The sequence below is a fragment of the Elephas maximus genome, chromosome 21 (assembly GCF_024166365.1).
Source record: "Elephas maximus indicus isolate mEleMax1 chromosome 21, mEleMax1 primary haplotype, whole genome shotgun sequence".
Classification (NCBI taxonomy): Eukaryota; Metazoa; Chordata; class Mammalia; order Proboscidea; family Elephantidae; genus Elephas; species Elephas maximus.
Genome location: NC_064839.1, coordinates 16,651,170 through 16,666,548, shown reverse-complemented (window position 1 = coordinate 16,666,548; position 15,379 = coordinate 16,651,170). Strand labels below are relative to the sequence as shown.

The 15,379-nt window shown below is 42.9% G+C and overlaps 1 protein-coding gene across 1 annotated transcript in view; it reads right to left on the bottom strand.

The window, feature by feature from the left end:
• The window catches only part of LOC126065078 (terminal nucleotidyltransferase 4B-like), a 72,551-nt gene that overhangs the window by 40,259 nt on the left and 16,913 nt on the right, over positions 1–15,379 (bottom strand). The window contains 1 exon segment of the mRNA XM_049864743.1: positions 14,159–14,453. Coding sequence (XP_049720700.1) covers positions 14,159–14,453 — 295 coding nt within the window.

The window sequence follows — 15,379 nt, the reverse complement described above, 5'->3', positions numbered from 1 at the left end:
CACTCCCCTTAACAGCAGCAAACATAGCTGGTGCTGACGATGGGCCAGACACACATACCCAGCAAATACCTGACGCAAAGTACCTTGCCACATACACCACTGTGGAGCCAGGGGAAACACAGGGGCCACATCAAGGTCACTCTGCCTGGCATATAAAAATGAATTTTTAATATTGAATAGTATTCGAGTATATGAATAGACCATAATTTCTCCCACCAATCCATTATTGTTGAGCTTTTTGGTTGTTTCTGATTCTTCACTATTATAGTTAACATCATAATGGCTGCTTTGCACACGAATCTGTAACCAACTCTAATTTTTCTCTTAGAATAAATTCTGAGAAGTGAAATCCCTGGGTGAAAGGGTAGGAACATTTAAAACTTTGGAAAAACATTTCCAAAATGCCCTGCACCCCAGTGGGCACTGATAGGTTCTCCCACAGAAAAGCATGAGGTTCCTTCCCCGACCTCCATACTAGAGTGCTTTGCTTTTATTCTTTGATTCCTCATAAGGCTGGGAGTTTTCTCCATGTTTATTGGATATTTGTACCCCTTCTTTTTCAGTTCATTTTGATAACTGTATGATGGACTCTCAGGTAGTAGCTTAAACAGCATGAGCTGGAATCACCACTTACTTACGGGGTGTGCCTTCATAGGTGCTGTACCCCAACCTCAGCTGCACCATCTGTAGAAGGAGGACCACAGTAGTACCCATTTCGGAGGGTTTCTGCAGAGATTAAACAAGCTCATGGAAGGGACTCAGCACAGGGCATACTGTTTACTTACTCATTGCCTTCAAGTCAAATTCTGACTCATAGCAACCCTATAGGACAGAGGAGAGCTGCCCCACAGGGTTTCCAAGACTGTAATCTTTACGGAAGCAGGCTGCTGCATCTTTCTCCTGCAGAGCAACTGGTAGGTTTGAACTGCCAGCCTTTCTGTTAGCAGCAGAGTGCTTTAACCACTGTATCACCAGGGCTCATACAGTTTACTTAGACCTGTTGCTGTCAAGTCGATTCCAACTCATAATGATCCTATAGGACAGAGCAGAACTGCCCCATAGGGCTTCCAAGGAGCAGCTGGTGGATTTGCACGGCTGACCTTTCTTTCGGTTAGCAGCTGAACGCTTAACCACTGTGCCACCAGGGCTCCTACTGTTTACTTAAACCCCAAAGTCAAACCCATTGCCATCAAGTAGATTCCGACTCACAGTGACCCTATAGGACAGAGTAGAACTGCCCCACAGGGTTTCCAAAGAGAGCCTGGTGGATTTGAACTGCCAACTTTTGGTTAGCAGCCATAGCTCACCATAGTTCTTAACCTCTGTGCCACCACGGCCCTGCTGTTTACTCAGCACGTAGTAAATCCTTAATAAATAACAGCTATCCTACTTTTTTTTTTTTTATCCTACTTAGTGCCTGGCACTAAGTCACTGGACTGAAAAGACAGGCATGATCTCTGACATCACATAGTTTATAGCCTACTGAAAATTGACCGTTTTCATCTTTTTATTCTTAATTTTTGGGTTTGAGTATTTTTTCTTTTAATAATATTTTATTTTGTTTTCAGTGAAGGTTTACACAGCAATATAGATTCCCATTCAACAATTTCTACGCAGATTGCTCTGTGTACAGAAATTCTACGTTTACAGCCTTGGTTACATTCTTCACAACGTGTGAACATTTTCATTATCTCCATTCTGGTTGTTCCATTTCTGTTAATCTAGTTTCCCTGCCTCCTTACATTCTCATCTTTGTTTTAAAAGTAATTGTTGATCATTTGGTCTCATATAGGTGATTTTTTTTAATGAGCATAGTATTTACGGGTGATATTTGACATATTTTCTTACTGGTTCATCAGCATTTTTTATATATTGTGGCTATTAACCTTTTGCCATAGGCGGCAATCGTCAATCACACGTCCAGCATCTTTCCCCAGTTGGTCTTAAGTTTTTTCAGTAAGCATAAGTTCTTTTATTATGACGATGGAGCTACATCTATGAATCTTTGCCTAAAAGGAACAGAGAGCTAAGGTAATTGAATGTAACTACAACAAGAAAGGGCAACTCACAGGCACCTTCAATGCTGAGGTCATTAGAGAGTGGTGGAGAAGTGACAACCTGGAGACTCCATGACCCATCTCAAGGAAGGGGCTGCCTCTTAGTGCTGGCCAACTGCTACCATGGAGGGATGTGAGCCCAGCATTGCCAGTGCCTCCCATCTGCCAGGATAAGCCAGAAATCTAGACTTGTAGGGAAAATCTTGATTTTAAAATTCTAGCACAATTTTTAAAAGATAAATAAGACAAGGCAAGACCCACAGGTCTGATCCAGCCACTTGGCTGTCAGTCTGCAGTCTCTGCTTTTAGGGACAATTTACTATATGTTTTGAAAGGCTTTTTTAGGTTGAGACGAGAAAAATATCTGGCTACATTTTCTTCTAGTTATTTAATTTTTTTTCCTTCTTCCAATTTTAACTATTACTTATTCATTTGGAATTTAACTGATTTTGGTGAAAAGTAGGGATCTTTTATTTTTCTCCAATAGTTAATCACATGTCCAGCACCGTTTACTGAATATGCCATCCTTTTCTCAACCACTGAGTATACACTTGCTGGTCCTGCTCTCCCCAGTAATTCTACCGGCCCACCCCTTTCCTCAGGGAACAGTCCCTGCCCCCAGTGTTGCATGTGATTCTGTGAGGTTGCACAACACAGCCAGTTAGAAGTCCTGGCTAGATAAAGGCAGGTATGGGTGCCCCCCAGATAGTGCAGTGTCCCATGGTCATGGCCTACATGGTGTCTTTCCCTAGGACTTTACATACTGACAGTGTAGAAGGTGTCTTAGTCATGCAGTGCTGCTATAACAGAAATACCACAAGTGGATGCCTTTAACAAAGAGAAATTTATTCTCTCACTATCTAGTAGGCTACAAGTCCAAATTCAGGGCATCAGCTCCAGGGGAAGGCTTTCTCTCTCTGCCAGCTCTGGAGGAAGGTCCTTGTCATCAATCTTCCTTTAGTCTGGGGGCTTCTCAGCACAGGAACCTCAGGTCCAAAGGACGTGCTCTACTCCCGGCACTGCTTTCTTAAGAGGTATGAAGTCCCCCTGTCTCTCTGCTCGATTCTCTCTTTTATATCTCGAAAGAGACTGGCTTAAGACACTACCTAATCTTGCAGACCTCATCAATATAACTGCCGCTAATCCATCTCATTACATCGTAGTGATAGGATTTACCACACACAGGGAAATCACATCAGATGATAAAATGGTAGACAATCATACAAGGGAATCATGACCTAGCCAAGTTGACAGACATTTTGGGGGACACACAATTCAATCCATGATGGAAGGTCATTCTCTTCCTGGACCTCAAGCTGCAAAAACAGAAGCCTGGGAGTATCGACAACCACACCTCCCTTTTCTCTGGCTGCACAGAGAGAATGGAGCCAACTCCAAGAACGAATCAAGTCAGGGAGAGATATGGCATTTGAGCCTTCCCTAGACTAGCCACTGAAGCGAGTAGCACCCCCTGGACACCCCAGGTACGTGAGGAAAAAAAAAAGGACTTTGTTTTTTGCTTAAGCCAGTATGGCTTTCTTTCATTTCTACTTGAAAGAATCCTGGTACACACAAACTCTTTGATTATCTATTAATTAAACACTTATGCATAGTTGGGTCAGGTCTTTGGCTTTCTTTTCACATCTACTGCTAGTTTTGTCCATTCTTGGGCTCAAGCTACCTTTCAAATTCTTTTGTAAATCTATAAATAGTTGGTAGTTGTCTTAGTCATCTAGTGCTGCCGTAACAGAAATACCACAAGCAGATGGCTTTCACAAAGAGAAATTTATTTTCTCACAGCCTAGTAGGTTAAAAGTCCAAATTCAAGGCGTCAGCTCCAGGGGAAGGTTTTCTCTCTCGTCGCCTCTGGAGGAAGGTCCTTGTCTTCAATCTTCCCCTGGTCAAGGAGCTTATCGGGCGCAGGGACCTTGTGTCCAAAGGACACACTCTGCTTCTGGTGCTGCTTTCTTGGTGGTGTAAGGTCCCCAACTCTCTGCTTGCTTCCCTTTTATCTCGTGAGAGATAAAAGGTGGTGCAGGCCACACCCCAGGGAAACTCCCTTTACCTTGGATCAGGGAGGTGACCTGAGTAAGGCTGGTGTTAAAATCCCACCCTAATTCTCTTAACATAAAATTACAATCACAAAATGGAGGATAACCACACAATACTGGGAATCATGGCCTAACCATGGTGACACATATTTTTGGTGGGAACACAATTCAATCCATGACAGTGGTATAAAACGAATCCTCCCCCAAACTTGTCTTTCATTTCCAGAATGTCCTTGGCTATACTTGCCTATTTATTCCTCCAGGTGCTCTTTAGAAACATCTTAGTAAGTCACTCTCCCACCTTCCCCCCCAAACAAAATTCAGTGAAATTTTTATGTGAATTACATTAATTAACAAAGTAATGAGTTGCATTGACATCTTCAAGTCTTTTATGCCAAGTTTTTCCATTTTCTTCACATTTCTGCCTTTGCTTCTAAATTATTTGGGGGTTTTTAGTGCTCTGGTGAGTGAAACCTTTTTTTGTTTTGAATTACATTTTCTGACTTGTATAGAAAAGCTATTGACTTTCGTTTGCTTATTTTATAGCCAGCCAGACAGCTTTCTTGCCCTACAGCATTGGCTAGCATTACTAACATAAGGCCAAATAATACTGGTGAGGGCAGGCATCCTTGTCTGTTCCTAACTTAATAGGAATTGTCTTTGCTGTTTCACATGATGTTGTACTTTGGTTTTAAAGTACCACTCTTTATCAGGTTACGATATCTATATAATATTCCTCGTTTACTAAAACTGTACTCTTTTCTCTTTAACAGAAAAATTTCATTTAAGGCTTCGCTCAAGAAAGTCATTTTTTACTAGCATCTGTTATACTTTTTGTCAGAATAAAGCAACATGATGAAATGATAATTATTATTAAACTAAAAGCTACAACTCTAAGTATGTGGCTTCCCCCAAACAAATTTCACAAACAAGCCAATAATATTGTAGCAACAACAAAAATATGTTTAAAGTCAGGCAGAAACCCACTATCCTAATAAATCAACTTTCTTCTTTCCGTATTTCTGACTAGGTAACTTTCTTAACCCAATAAACAGCAAACAAAGCAAAAATAGAAACGATACACTTGACGCTTATTTTGAGCAGCCACCCAGATCACAGAAAAAGATATTTTCTGGATATGCATAAAATTTAAAGTATTGAAAATATGCTATAATTCTGTGATTATAAAAACATTCTCTGGGCCCTACACTGTGTTTCATTTTGTTAAATCTTTCAAATTGAATTTATTTTAAGCATATATGTCTCATTCACTACTTGACCTCTCTTCAAATCTGCTCTCTGTAGAAGTTATTAGCAAGCACCTCTGTGTATGGTATAGTATGAAGTTCTTCGATACTATTTCTTCTTCTCTGAAGTAAGGCCTGGGATAATAGCTATTTCAAGAGTATTTCTAACATGTCGATATTGGGCAAAACATCATTTAATCAAAATAATGCTTACTTAGCAACCTTGTAAAGACTCCCACTAAATTTACCCTTATCCCGGAAAATAATATAAGGTCCTTAACACCCATGGACAAAATCAGACACCTATGAGATAGTCTACCAAATTAAAAAAAAAAAAAAGTTTTCAAACCACTGTCAACCCTTTAATGATCTTACAGAGGGTCCCTTAATGATGCTAAAACAATGCTCATTTAGCCTTTGGTACCAGAAAATAAAATACGTAAGTACTGCCAAACTTTCTTCTCCATACCCTAAGCCTTTAACAATGATAAGAGCATGCTATAGTCCCAGCCAGACATAATTTAAAGCCCTCCTTTTGTTTTTATAACTCAGGGCCATTGTCATGCACACCTACAACTGTCCAGTATCATTCGGACCACCTTGGGGTCTGAATTTGGGCTCTGCTGTCTCAACAGCAACAGGTTTGGTTAGGTTTTCGTCTGTTATCAGCTCGTTCTTAGTGTCATCCTGACTTCTCCCCTTCTTTTCAGTTTCTATTCAGCTTAACACAAGCATTAAAGGAAAGGAAACTCTCTGAGAGCCTAAGAGTTCCTCCAAAAGAATCAAGCTCACAGTTTGGGTGCTAGGCTTCGAGAATTACAGTGATGTGACAAGGGGACCTTCTTTAGGGGGAGACTGCTTTCTGATACAATTTCTACGATGCCTCACCTTGACAAAGCATCCAACTTCTGTACAGTACTTCATATTTTTTAAAGAGCTCTTACTACTCCCTAATTCAAACATCCACAACAATTCTGTGAGGCAGGTCAGGCAGAAGTTACTTTCTAATTAAAATAGTTTCTTAAATGGATAATTGATTTCCCCAAGATCACAAAGAAAATCAACTGCAGAATCAAATCTGAAAAACAGATCGCCTCCCTTGAAATGTGGAAAGGGAAAGGGGAAGAGGGCTGACACGTTGTGGGGATCACTGCCAATGTGTCACAAAACAAGTTGTGTATAAATTTTTGAGTGAGAAACAAATCTGCCCTATAAACTTTCACCGACAGCACAATAAAATTAAACAAAACAAAACAAAAAATCATATTGGTATAGTCTCACACTTTAAATAGGGACAACTCAGTTGAGAATTTAACAGTGAGAAAACAAAGTACACCAGGGTCATGTAAACCTCACAAAACAAAACTAACACAGCAAAAGCCAACTTGACAGATTTTTGGCAGTAAAATCCTTTTTAAATAACATGCCATGACGATTAGGAGTAGGGATTAGCTATGGAATGCAAGTTTTTGTGGTGCAAATGGTTAAGCTCTGGACTACTTAGCGGAAAGCTTGGTGGTTTGAACCCACCCAGAGGCACCTCAGAAAACAGGTCTGGTGATCTGCTCCTGAAAGGTCACAGCCTTGAAAACCCTATCGAGTGCAGTTCTACACTGCGCACACAGGTTCGCCACTAGTGGGAACCGACTCAACGGCAACTAACAGCAACAAGATGAATAAGATAACCTTTTATTTTGGTTGTATCCCATGGAAAAAGCAGTGAGGAAACAAAAGAAACGGCCCATGAGCTATGGGATACTAACTAACATCATCCAGGAAAGCAGAGGCAATATAGAAAACAGGCAACGGTGAACTACTTTCTAAATGGCTACTACAGAAAAAGAGAAAGAAAAAAGGGCACAAACAAGTTCTTGCTGCTAAACTATAATGTCGTTATTGTTATTGGGTCCCCTCAAGTCGGTTCCAACTCCTAGCGACCCTGTGTACAACAGAACCAAATACTACCCAGTCCTGTACCATCCTCACAATCATTGTTCTGCTTGAGTCCATTGTTGCAGCCACGGTGTTAACTCATCTTGTCGAGGGTCTCCCTCTTTTTTGCTGACCCTCTATGTTACCAAGCATAATGTCCTTCTCTAGGGACTGATCCCTCCTGACAACATGTCGAAGTATGTGAGATGAAGTCTCGTCATCCTTGCTTCGAAGGAGCGTTCTGGTTGTACTTCGTCTAAGACAGATCTGTTTGTTCTTTTGGCAGTCCATGGTATATTCAATATTCTTCGCCAACGCCATAATTGAAAGGCGTCAACTCTTCTTTGGTCTTCTTTATTCACTGTCCAGCTTTCGCATGCATATGATGTGATTGAAAATACCATGGCTTGGGTCAGGCGCACCTTAGTCTTCAAGGTGACACCTTTGCTTTTCAACACTTCAAAGAGGTCTTTTGCAGCAGATTTGCCCCAATGCAATGCATCTTTTGATTTCTTGACTGCTTCTTCCATGGCTGTTGATTGTGGATCCAAGTAAAATGAAATCCTTGACAACGTCAATCTTTTCTCCATTTATCATGATGTTGCTCATTGGTCCAGTTGTGAGGGTTTTTGTTTTCTTTATGTTGAGGTGTAATCCATACTGAAGGCTGTGGTCTTTGATCTTCATCAGTAAGGGCTTCAAGTCCTCTTCACTTTCAGCAAGCAAGGTTGTGTCATCTGTATAAAGCAGGTTGTTAATGAGTCTTCCGCCCATCCTGATGCCCCGTTCTTCTTCATATAGTCCAGCTTCTCAAATTATTTGCTCAGCATACAGATTGAATAAGTATAGGGAAAGCACACAACCCTGATGTACAGATTTCCTGACTTTAAACCACAGAGTGTTCCCGTGTTCTGTTCGAACAACTGCCTCTTGGTCTGTGAACAGGTTCTTCAGGAGCACAATTAAGTGTTCTGGAATTCCCATTCTTTGCAATGTTATCCATAATTCGTTATGATCCACACAGTTGAATGCCTTCGCATAGTCAATAAAACACGGGCAAACATCCTTCTGATATTCTCTGCTTTCAGCCAGGATCCATCTGACATCAGCAATGATATTCCTCGTTCCATGTCCTCTTCTGTATCCGGCTTGAATTTCTGGCAGTTCCCTGTGGATATGCTGCTGCTGCCACTTTTGAATGATCTTCAGCAAAATTTTGCTTACATGTGATATTAATGATATTGTTTGATAATTTCTGCATTCAGTTTGATCACCTTTCTTTGGAATAGGCATAAATATGGATCTCTTCCAGTCACCTGGCCAGGTAGCTGTCTTCCAAATTTCTTGGCATAGACAAGTGAGCACTTCCAGCGCTGCATCTGTTTGTTGAAACATCTAAACTGGTATTCCGTCAATTCCTGGAGCCCTGATTTTCGCCCATGCCTTCACTGCAGCTTGGGCCTCTTCCTTCAGTACCATCGGTTCCTGATCATATGTCACCTCCTGAAATGGTTGGACGTCGACCAATTCTTTGTATAGTGACTTTGTATATTCCTTTCATCTTCTTTTGATGCTTCCTGTGTCATCTAATATTTTCCCCATAGATCCTTCAATACTGACACTTGAGGCTTGAATTTTTTCTTCAGTTCTTTCTACTTGAGAAATGCCAAGAATGTTCTTCCCTTTTGGTTTTCTAGCTCTAGCTCCCTCTGCACATGTCCTTATAATACTTTACTTTGTCTTCTCGAGCCACCCTTTGAAATCTTCTGTTCAGGTCTTCTACTTCATCATTTCTTACTTTTGCTTTAGCTACTTGACGTTCAAGAGCAAGTTTCAGAGTCTCTTCTGACATCCGTTTTGGCCTTTTCTTTCTTTCCTGTCTTTTTAATGACATCTTGCTTTCTTTATGTATCATGTCCATGATGTCATTCTACAACTCATCTGGTCTTTGGCCATTAGTGCTCAACACATCAAATCTATTCTTGAGTTGGTGTCTAAATTCAGGTGGGATATACTCAAGGTCATACTTTGGCTCTCGTGGGCTTGTTCTAATTTTCTTCAGTTTCAACTTGAACTTTGTATGAGCAGTGATGGTCTGTTCCACAGTTGGCCCCTGGCCTTGTTTGGATTGATGATATTGAGCTTTTTCATCATGTCTTTCCAGAAACATAGTCGACTCGATTCCTGTGTATTCCATCTGGCGAGATCCACATGTATAGTCACCATTTATGTTCTTGAAAAAAGATATTTGCAAGGAATAAGTCATTGGTCTTGCAAAATTTTATCACAGGATCTTTGGTGTCATTTCTATCATGAAGGCCATATTTTCCAACCACCAATCCTTCTTCTCTGTTTCCAACTTTTGTATTCCAATCACCAGTAATTATCAATGCATCCTGATTGCATGTTTGATCAATTTCAGACTGCAGAAGTTGGTAAAAAATCTTCAGTTTCTTCATCTTTGGCCTTAGTGGTTGGTGGGTAAATCTGAATAATAGTTGTATTAACCAGTCTTCCTTGTAGGTGTATGGATATCATCTTATCACTGACAGCATTGTACTTCAGAATAGGTCTTGCAGTGTTCTTTCTGACAATGAATGCAATGCTATTCCTCTTCAAGTTTTTATTCTTGGCACAGGCCATATGATTGTCCAATTCAAAATGGCCAATACCAATCCACTTCAGCTCACCAATGCCTGGGATATTGATGTTTATGCATTCCATTTCATTTTTGAGGATTTCCAATTTTCCTAGATTCGTACTTCATACATTCCATGTTCCCATTATTAGTGGAATGCAGCTGTTGCTTTTCATTTTGAGTCATGCCACATCAGCAAATGAAGGTCCTGAAAGCTGGACTCCATTCACATCATTAAGCTTGACTCTACTTTGTGGAGGCAGCCCTTCCCCAGTAGTATTTTGAGTGCCTTCCAACCTGAGAGGCTCATATTCCGGCACTATATCAGACAATGTCCTGCTGCTATTCATAAGGTTTTCACCGGCTAATTCTCTTCAGAAGTAGACCACCAGGTCCTTCTTCCAAGTCTGTCTTAGTCTGTCCACCATGGGTGACCCTGCTGGTATTTAAATGCCGATGGCATAGCTTCCAGCATCACAGCAGCACGCAAGCCCCCAAAGTATGATAAACTGACAGACGCGTGGGAGAACTATAATGTCAGCATCTCTATCTTAATTGTTTAAACTTGACAGCAAAAATTAAATTCATGAGAAGCATATGAAATAAAGCAATGCTTTTCAAACATTGAGGAATGTGTCTCAAACCGAGTCTGTAGACCCAGCTCCAGGTCCATCGTTCTCTAAGAGATTTTTTGTTTGTTTGTTTTCTCCTACTGTGTATTAGGAGAAAGTTTACAGAGTAAATTAGATTCCTATTCAACAGTTTGTACATACAGTGTTTCACAGCCTTGGATTCCCCCCTCACATGTCCCACTCTCCTCTCTTCCACCCTGGGTTCCCTGTTTCCTTTGGTCCTGATTTCCTATCCCTTCCTGGTTTCTTGTCTTTGCTTTTGGGCAAATATTGCCCTCTTGAGCTCAAAACACACACACATACCAACAAACCAGTGAAGCAAAAATCTTACAACTACTAAACCAAGATGAAAAACTAAAATGATAAAACCCAATCCTCTTGGGGGACGGGGCAGGGGGGGAAGGGAAGAAGTGACGATTTCACGCATTCCTGTCAAATACTCACAACATTTCTGGTGACACCTAATAAGAAGCCCAGCAATTTTATTTTGAAGAACACAGATCAAGATATAGCCGAAAAGTAAACAACACTTTGTTTATGATTCTAGCCCTTTATTTATAACAGAAAATAAAAAGCAACTTAGATATCCAATAATGGGGTGGGCAGGGGGGAATGCTTAAGTAAACCTTAGTGTTTCATACAGGAAAACAGACTTACCAAAAAAAAAAAAATATATATATATATATATAATTTTTTTTTATATAGACTATATAAATACATGAAAAGGACTATGCAAAATGTAAACAATGGAAAGCATTAACGCCTTTCATGTTGATAGAAATTACCAAAAAAAAAGTGAATGCTTCAAATGGGGTTCTTTGAAATTCTTGGCATTTTTGTGTTATTTTATAGGCAAGTTGATCAAACATACAATACTCAAACCAAAAACCAAACCCATTGCTGTCAAGTCGATTCTGACTCATAGCAACCCTGTAGGACATAGAAACCCCATAGAGTTTCCAAGAAGCACCTGGCAGATTCGAACTGCCGACCCTTTGGTTAGCAGCCATAGCTCTTAGCCGCTACACCACCAGGGTTTCCAGACATACAATAAAAATCATTAAATATACAACCTAAAGTTTCTAACACCCATTACAGAAGGACCACACCAAAGAAAATATAGAATGTATCAAATTAAATTTTCTCTTGACATTTCTTGTTTTGATACAATTATTCTGGTTATCATTATTTGTTCATCATCTTCACATCACTAACCTAATTCAGAATTTTTTAAAACATATTTCCAGGTCGACAGCCAGCACACTGGCATTGGGCAGGGTCTGTATGGCCCACCCAAGACACTTCTTACATCGTGACAATTAAAGAGCAAAAAGTGACATTCCCTCTGCTACTTTGTGTCTTGTCTCAAATATTTACCAGTTCAATGAAGTCCAGCAAATTTTCTTCAGTCCCCTCCTCCCATCCCTTCTGCATCACAGGCTGGCTAAAGGACAATTTTGCAGTCTCTGTTAAACACTGAAATACACACACCCACTTTGCCTAATATCAAGAGCACAGTGGCCAGGACTGTGCTCCATGCAGCCTGTTGGAGGGGGAGATTTGTCAGTCCAGGGGTGGCAGTGGGGAAAGAGGGAGAGACTGGTGCTAAATCCCTCCCTCCTTTCACATTTATTGAGCACCTACTATATTCTAGGAGCCCTGGTGGCATAGTGGTTAAGAGCTTGGCTGCTAACCAAAAAGGTCGGTCGTTTGAACCCACCAGCAGCTCCGTAGAAACCCTATGGGGCGGTTCTACTCTGCCCTATGGCATCATTATGAGTTGGAATCAACTCAACAGCAATGGGTTTGGTTTGGGGATTTACTGTATTCTGGGCACTGTTTTAGGCCCTAGAGATACCACAGGGAACAAGACAGATAAAACCTCCTGCCCTTAAAAGGCTGACCTTTAGCGGGGCACACACACAATTAACAACATAATTACATAAGTAATTATAATTGTTGAAAACTTAGAGTGTGAAAGGTCGTTTCAAGAAATATGTAGAGAAATAAAGAGTGATGGGGAAGGGAATAGAGGAAAGGCTGCAATTCTAAATGAAATGATCAGATAAGGCCGTCCCCAGACGTGGTATCTGAGTAGAGAACTGAAGGTGGCGAGGGACTGAGCCTTGGGACTTGTAGGGGAAGAGTGTTCCAGGCAGAGGGAACAGCAAGCGCAGCGTGAGGCAGACTGTGCCTGGTGTGTCTCCTTGGTTGCTTGCCACCTCACTCATTGAACACTCCAGCGTTTGCCTTTTCACTTGTTCACAAACTCATGAATGCCTTCATTAACTTGTTCCCTCACTCACTCATTCACACACTGACCCAGCCACTCTTCTGTGACTCAACGCTGTGCAAGGCTCTGAGGTGAGAACCCAAGAGATGAATCCAATCCATGCCCTGCTCTCAGGGAGCATCCAGTATGATGGGGGCGACAAGCAAGATCAAAGACAATACAGGCCAAGATAACAGGAGAGCTGAGTACCGGGCAACTCTTGGGAATGGCTGTTTTCTGAAAGTGGCGGGAACTGGATTAAGACTGCAGCAAGCCAGGAAATAAGTGAAGACAGAAAAGTATACACAACTCCTTTAGGTGGCTTGGTGGAGAAAGGAAGTGAGAAAGGGTGATGGGATAGTTTCAATCACTGAGGCAAGAGAAGACTGAGCTGGACCAGGGTGGCGGGGGGTGTGTGTGGACAGCAGTGGGGCTTAGAAAGACACTCAGGAGGCCGAGTGGACAAGCCATGGGAATGAAGTTCTGGGTGGGGAGGGAAGCATCCAGGACAAAGTCCAGGGCTCTGGCTGGGGCACAGAGTGTCACTGAGGCTGGGACATGGAATAAAGGGGAAAAAAAATTTTTTTTTTTTCCTGGGGGAAGATGCTGAGGCCGGTTTCAGGTATGGAAGGTGTAATGACCCCAGGGACATCCAGGGGAGGTGTCCAAGAGACTGTTGAGGAAATGAAGGGGGGCAGGGTGTGTAAGCAGTGCAGGATGGTAAGAGAAGAAGGCCCATTGAACAGATGGGGAGAAGACATACTGGTGAAGGAGGCTGTGATAGGCTAAGAAAAAAAAAAAAGACCCCCAAAAGAGATCCACTTTCTAATCCCTAGAACCTGTGGATGTTACCTTATATAGCCAAAAAAAGGATCTTTGTAGATGTCATTACACTAAGGATCCTGATACGAGGAAGTTATCCTGGATTATATGTAGGTAATGTGAGAAGGTGGGAGACTTAGCCCAAGACAGGGAAAAAGTTTAAGTTAACCTGAGAATTAGCCTGGTAAGGAACTAGGTTAGCCTGCGACATTACAGCCGCTAACCAAAAGGTCGGCAATTCCAATCCACCAGCCGCCCCTCGGAAACCCTATGGAGCAGTCCTACTCTGTCCCTATAGGGTCGCTTTGAATCGACTCGACGGCAACGGGTTTGGGTTTGTTTCCTGTTTGGGACGTGGAAAGGGCTGGTCTGGAACTCGGAAGAGGTTAATTTTGGAGGTGGGGTGGCTAGGAAGTCGGTCTGTGACAAGAGAAGTTAACCTGGACAACTGGGAAGGTGACAGGTAAGGCTGAGGACAGGTGTCCCCTACGAAGAGTCCTCCTTTACGTTCCCGGGGAATCATTTCTCAGGGACACTGCAGCCACGCCCTTCTTCCGCCTCCGCGCGGCCGGGGCCTCACCCTCATCGGGTTCCGCAGTCGCCACGGCCTCCATCCTGATTCTCTGCGATTTCTCATCCGCCGCGGCAGGTTCCGCGCGCCAATCCAAGCCCCAAGCCCTCAGCAGCCACTTCCGGCTGCGCACGCTCCCGGGACCGTGCGGTCCGCTGCGCCAGGGCACTAAGGTTCCGGGTCGAAGGTGGGCCTCTCTGTGCACGTGCGTACCTCCCTCAACCCCTGCAGCTAGGCAGGAAAAGGGCGCCGGAGTCAGGGAGGCCCCTCAGCCTCTTCGATCCGAACTGCTACGAAACTGGAACATCAGGAGGGATCTGGACCATTGTTCATGTTGCTCAGTGCTGTGGCGCCCAGCAGAGGCCTGGGAGCGGAATAGCCCAGCCTGCCTCATTTTGGTGCGGATGATGAACGGCTACACGAGTGCCCTCCAGGGTCTGGGGCTGCCGTACGGAGGGTCTGTGCTCTGGCGTAGACGCTGGTCTGTCCACTTCATTCTTCACCACCTCAGGGAATATTTACTAAGCCTCAACTCCTACTTCTGTCATCACACCAGTCCCTTCGCTGGCGTGAGATGGGTGGTGCGGTAAGAAGTAGAACTTCCCACTTTATGGTCCTAGGACTTGGAGGAGATCTTTAGATATGGAGGAAGGCAACCGTGGTCCTAATTATCCCTACGGGTTGGATAGGAGTCCCCCAGGCCTGGGGGAGGGCGGTGTCAGAACGCTTATTTCTTGAAGGAGGAGACCTCGGAGCTGAGACTTGAAGGATGAGCAGAAGTTAGAGTAAAAGGGCAGGAGATAAGGAAGGGTCTCGGGCAGTGGATGGACCAGGCGAAGACCTAGAGGGGATGGCAGGCATGGATAGTCTGGGAGCCGCGAGGACTTCACTATGGCCAAAGGATTTTCCTGGGAGGCCGAGGTAGAGGTTGACAGCTTTTATAGATACCTAAAGGGATATTTGGAAACCCTGGTGGCATAGTGGTTAAGTGCCATAGCTACTAACCAAAAGGTTGGCAGTTCGAATCCACCAGGTGCTCCCTGGAAACTCTTTGGGGCAGCCCTACTCTGTCCTATAGGGTCTCTCTCTGTGAGTCTAATCGACTCCCCTGCAGTGGGTTTGGTTTAGTTAAAGCGACATTTGACACCCTCTCCCAT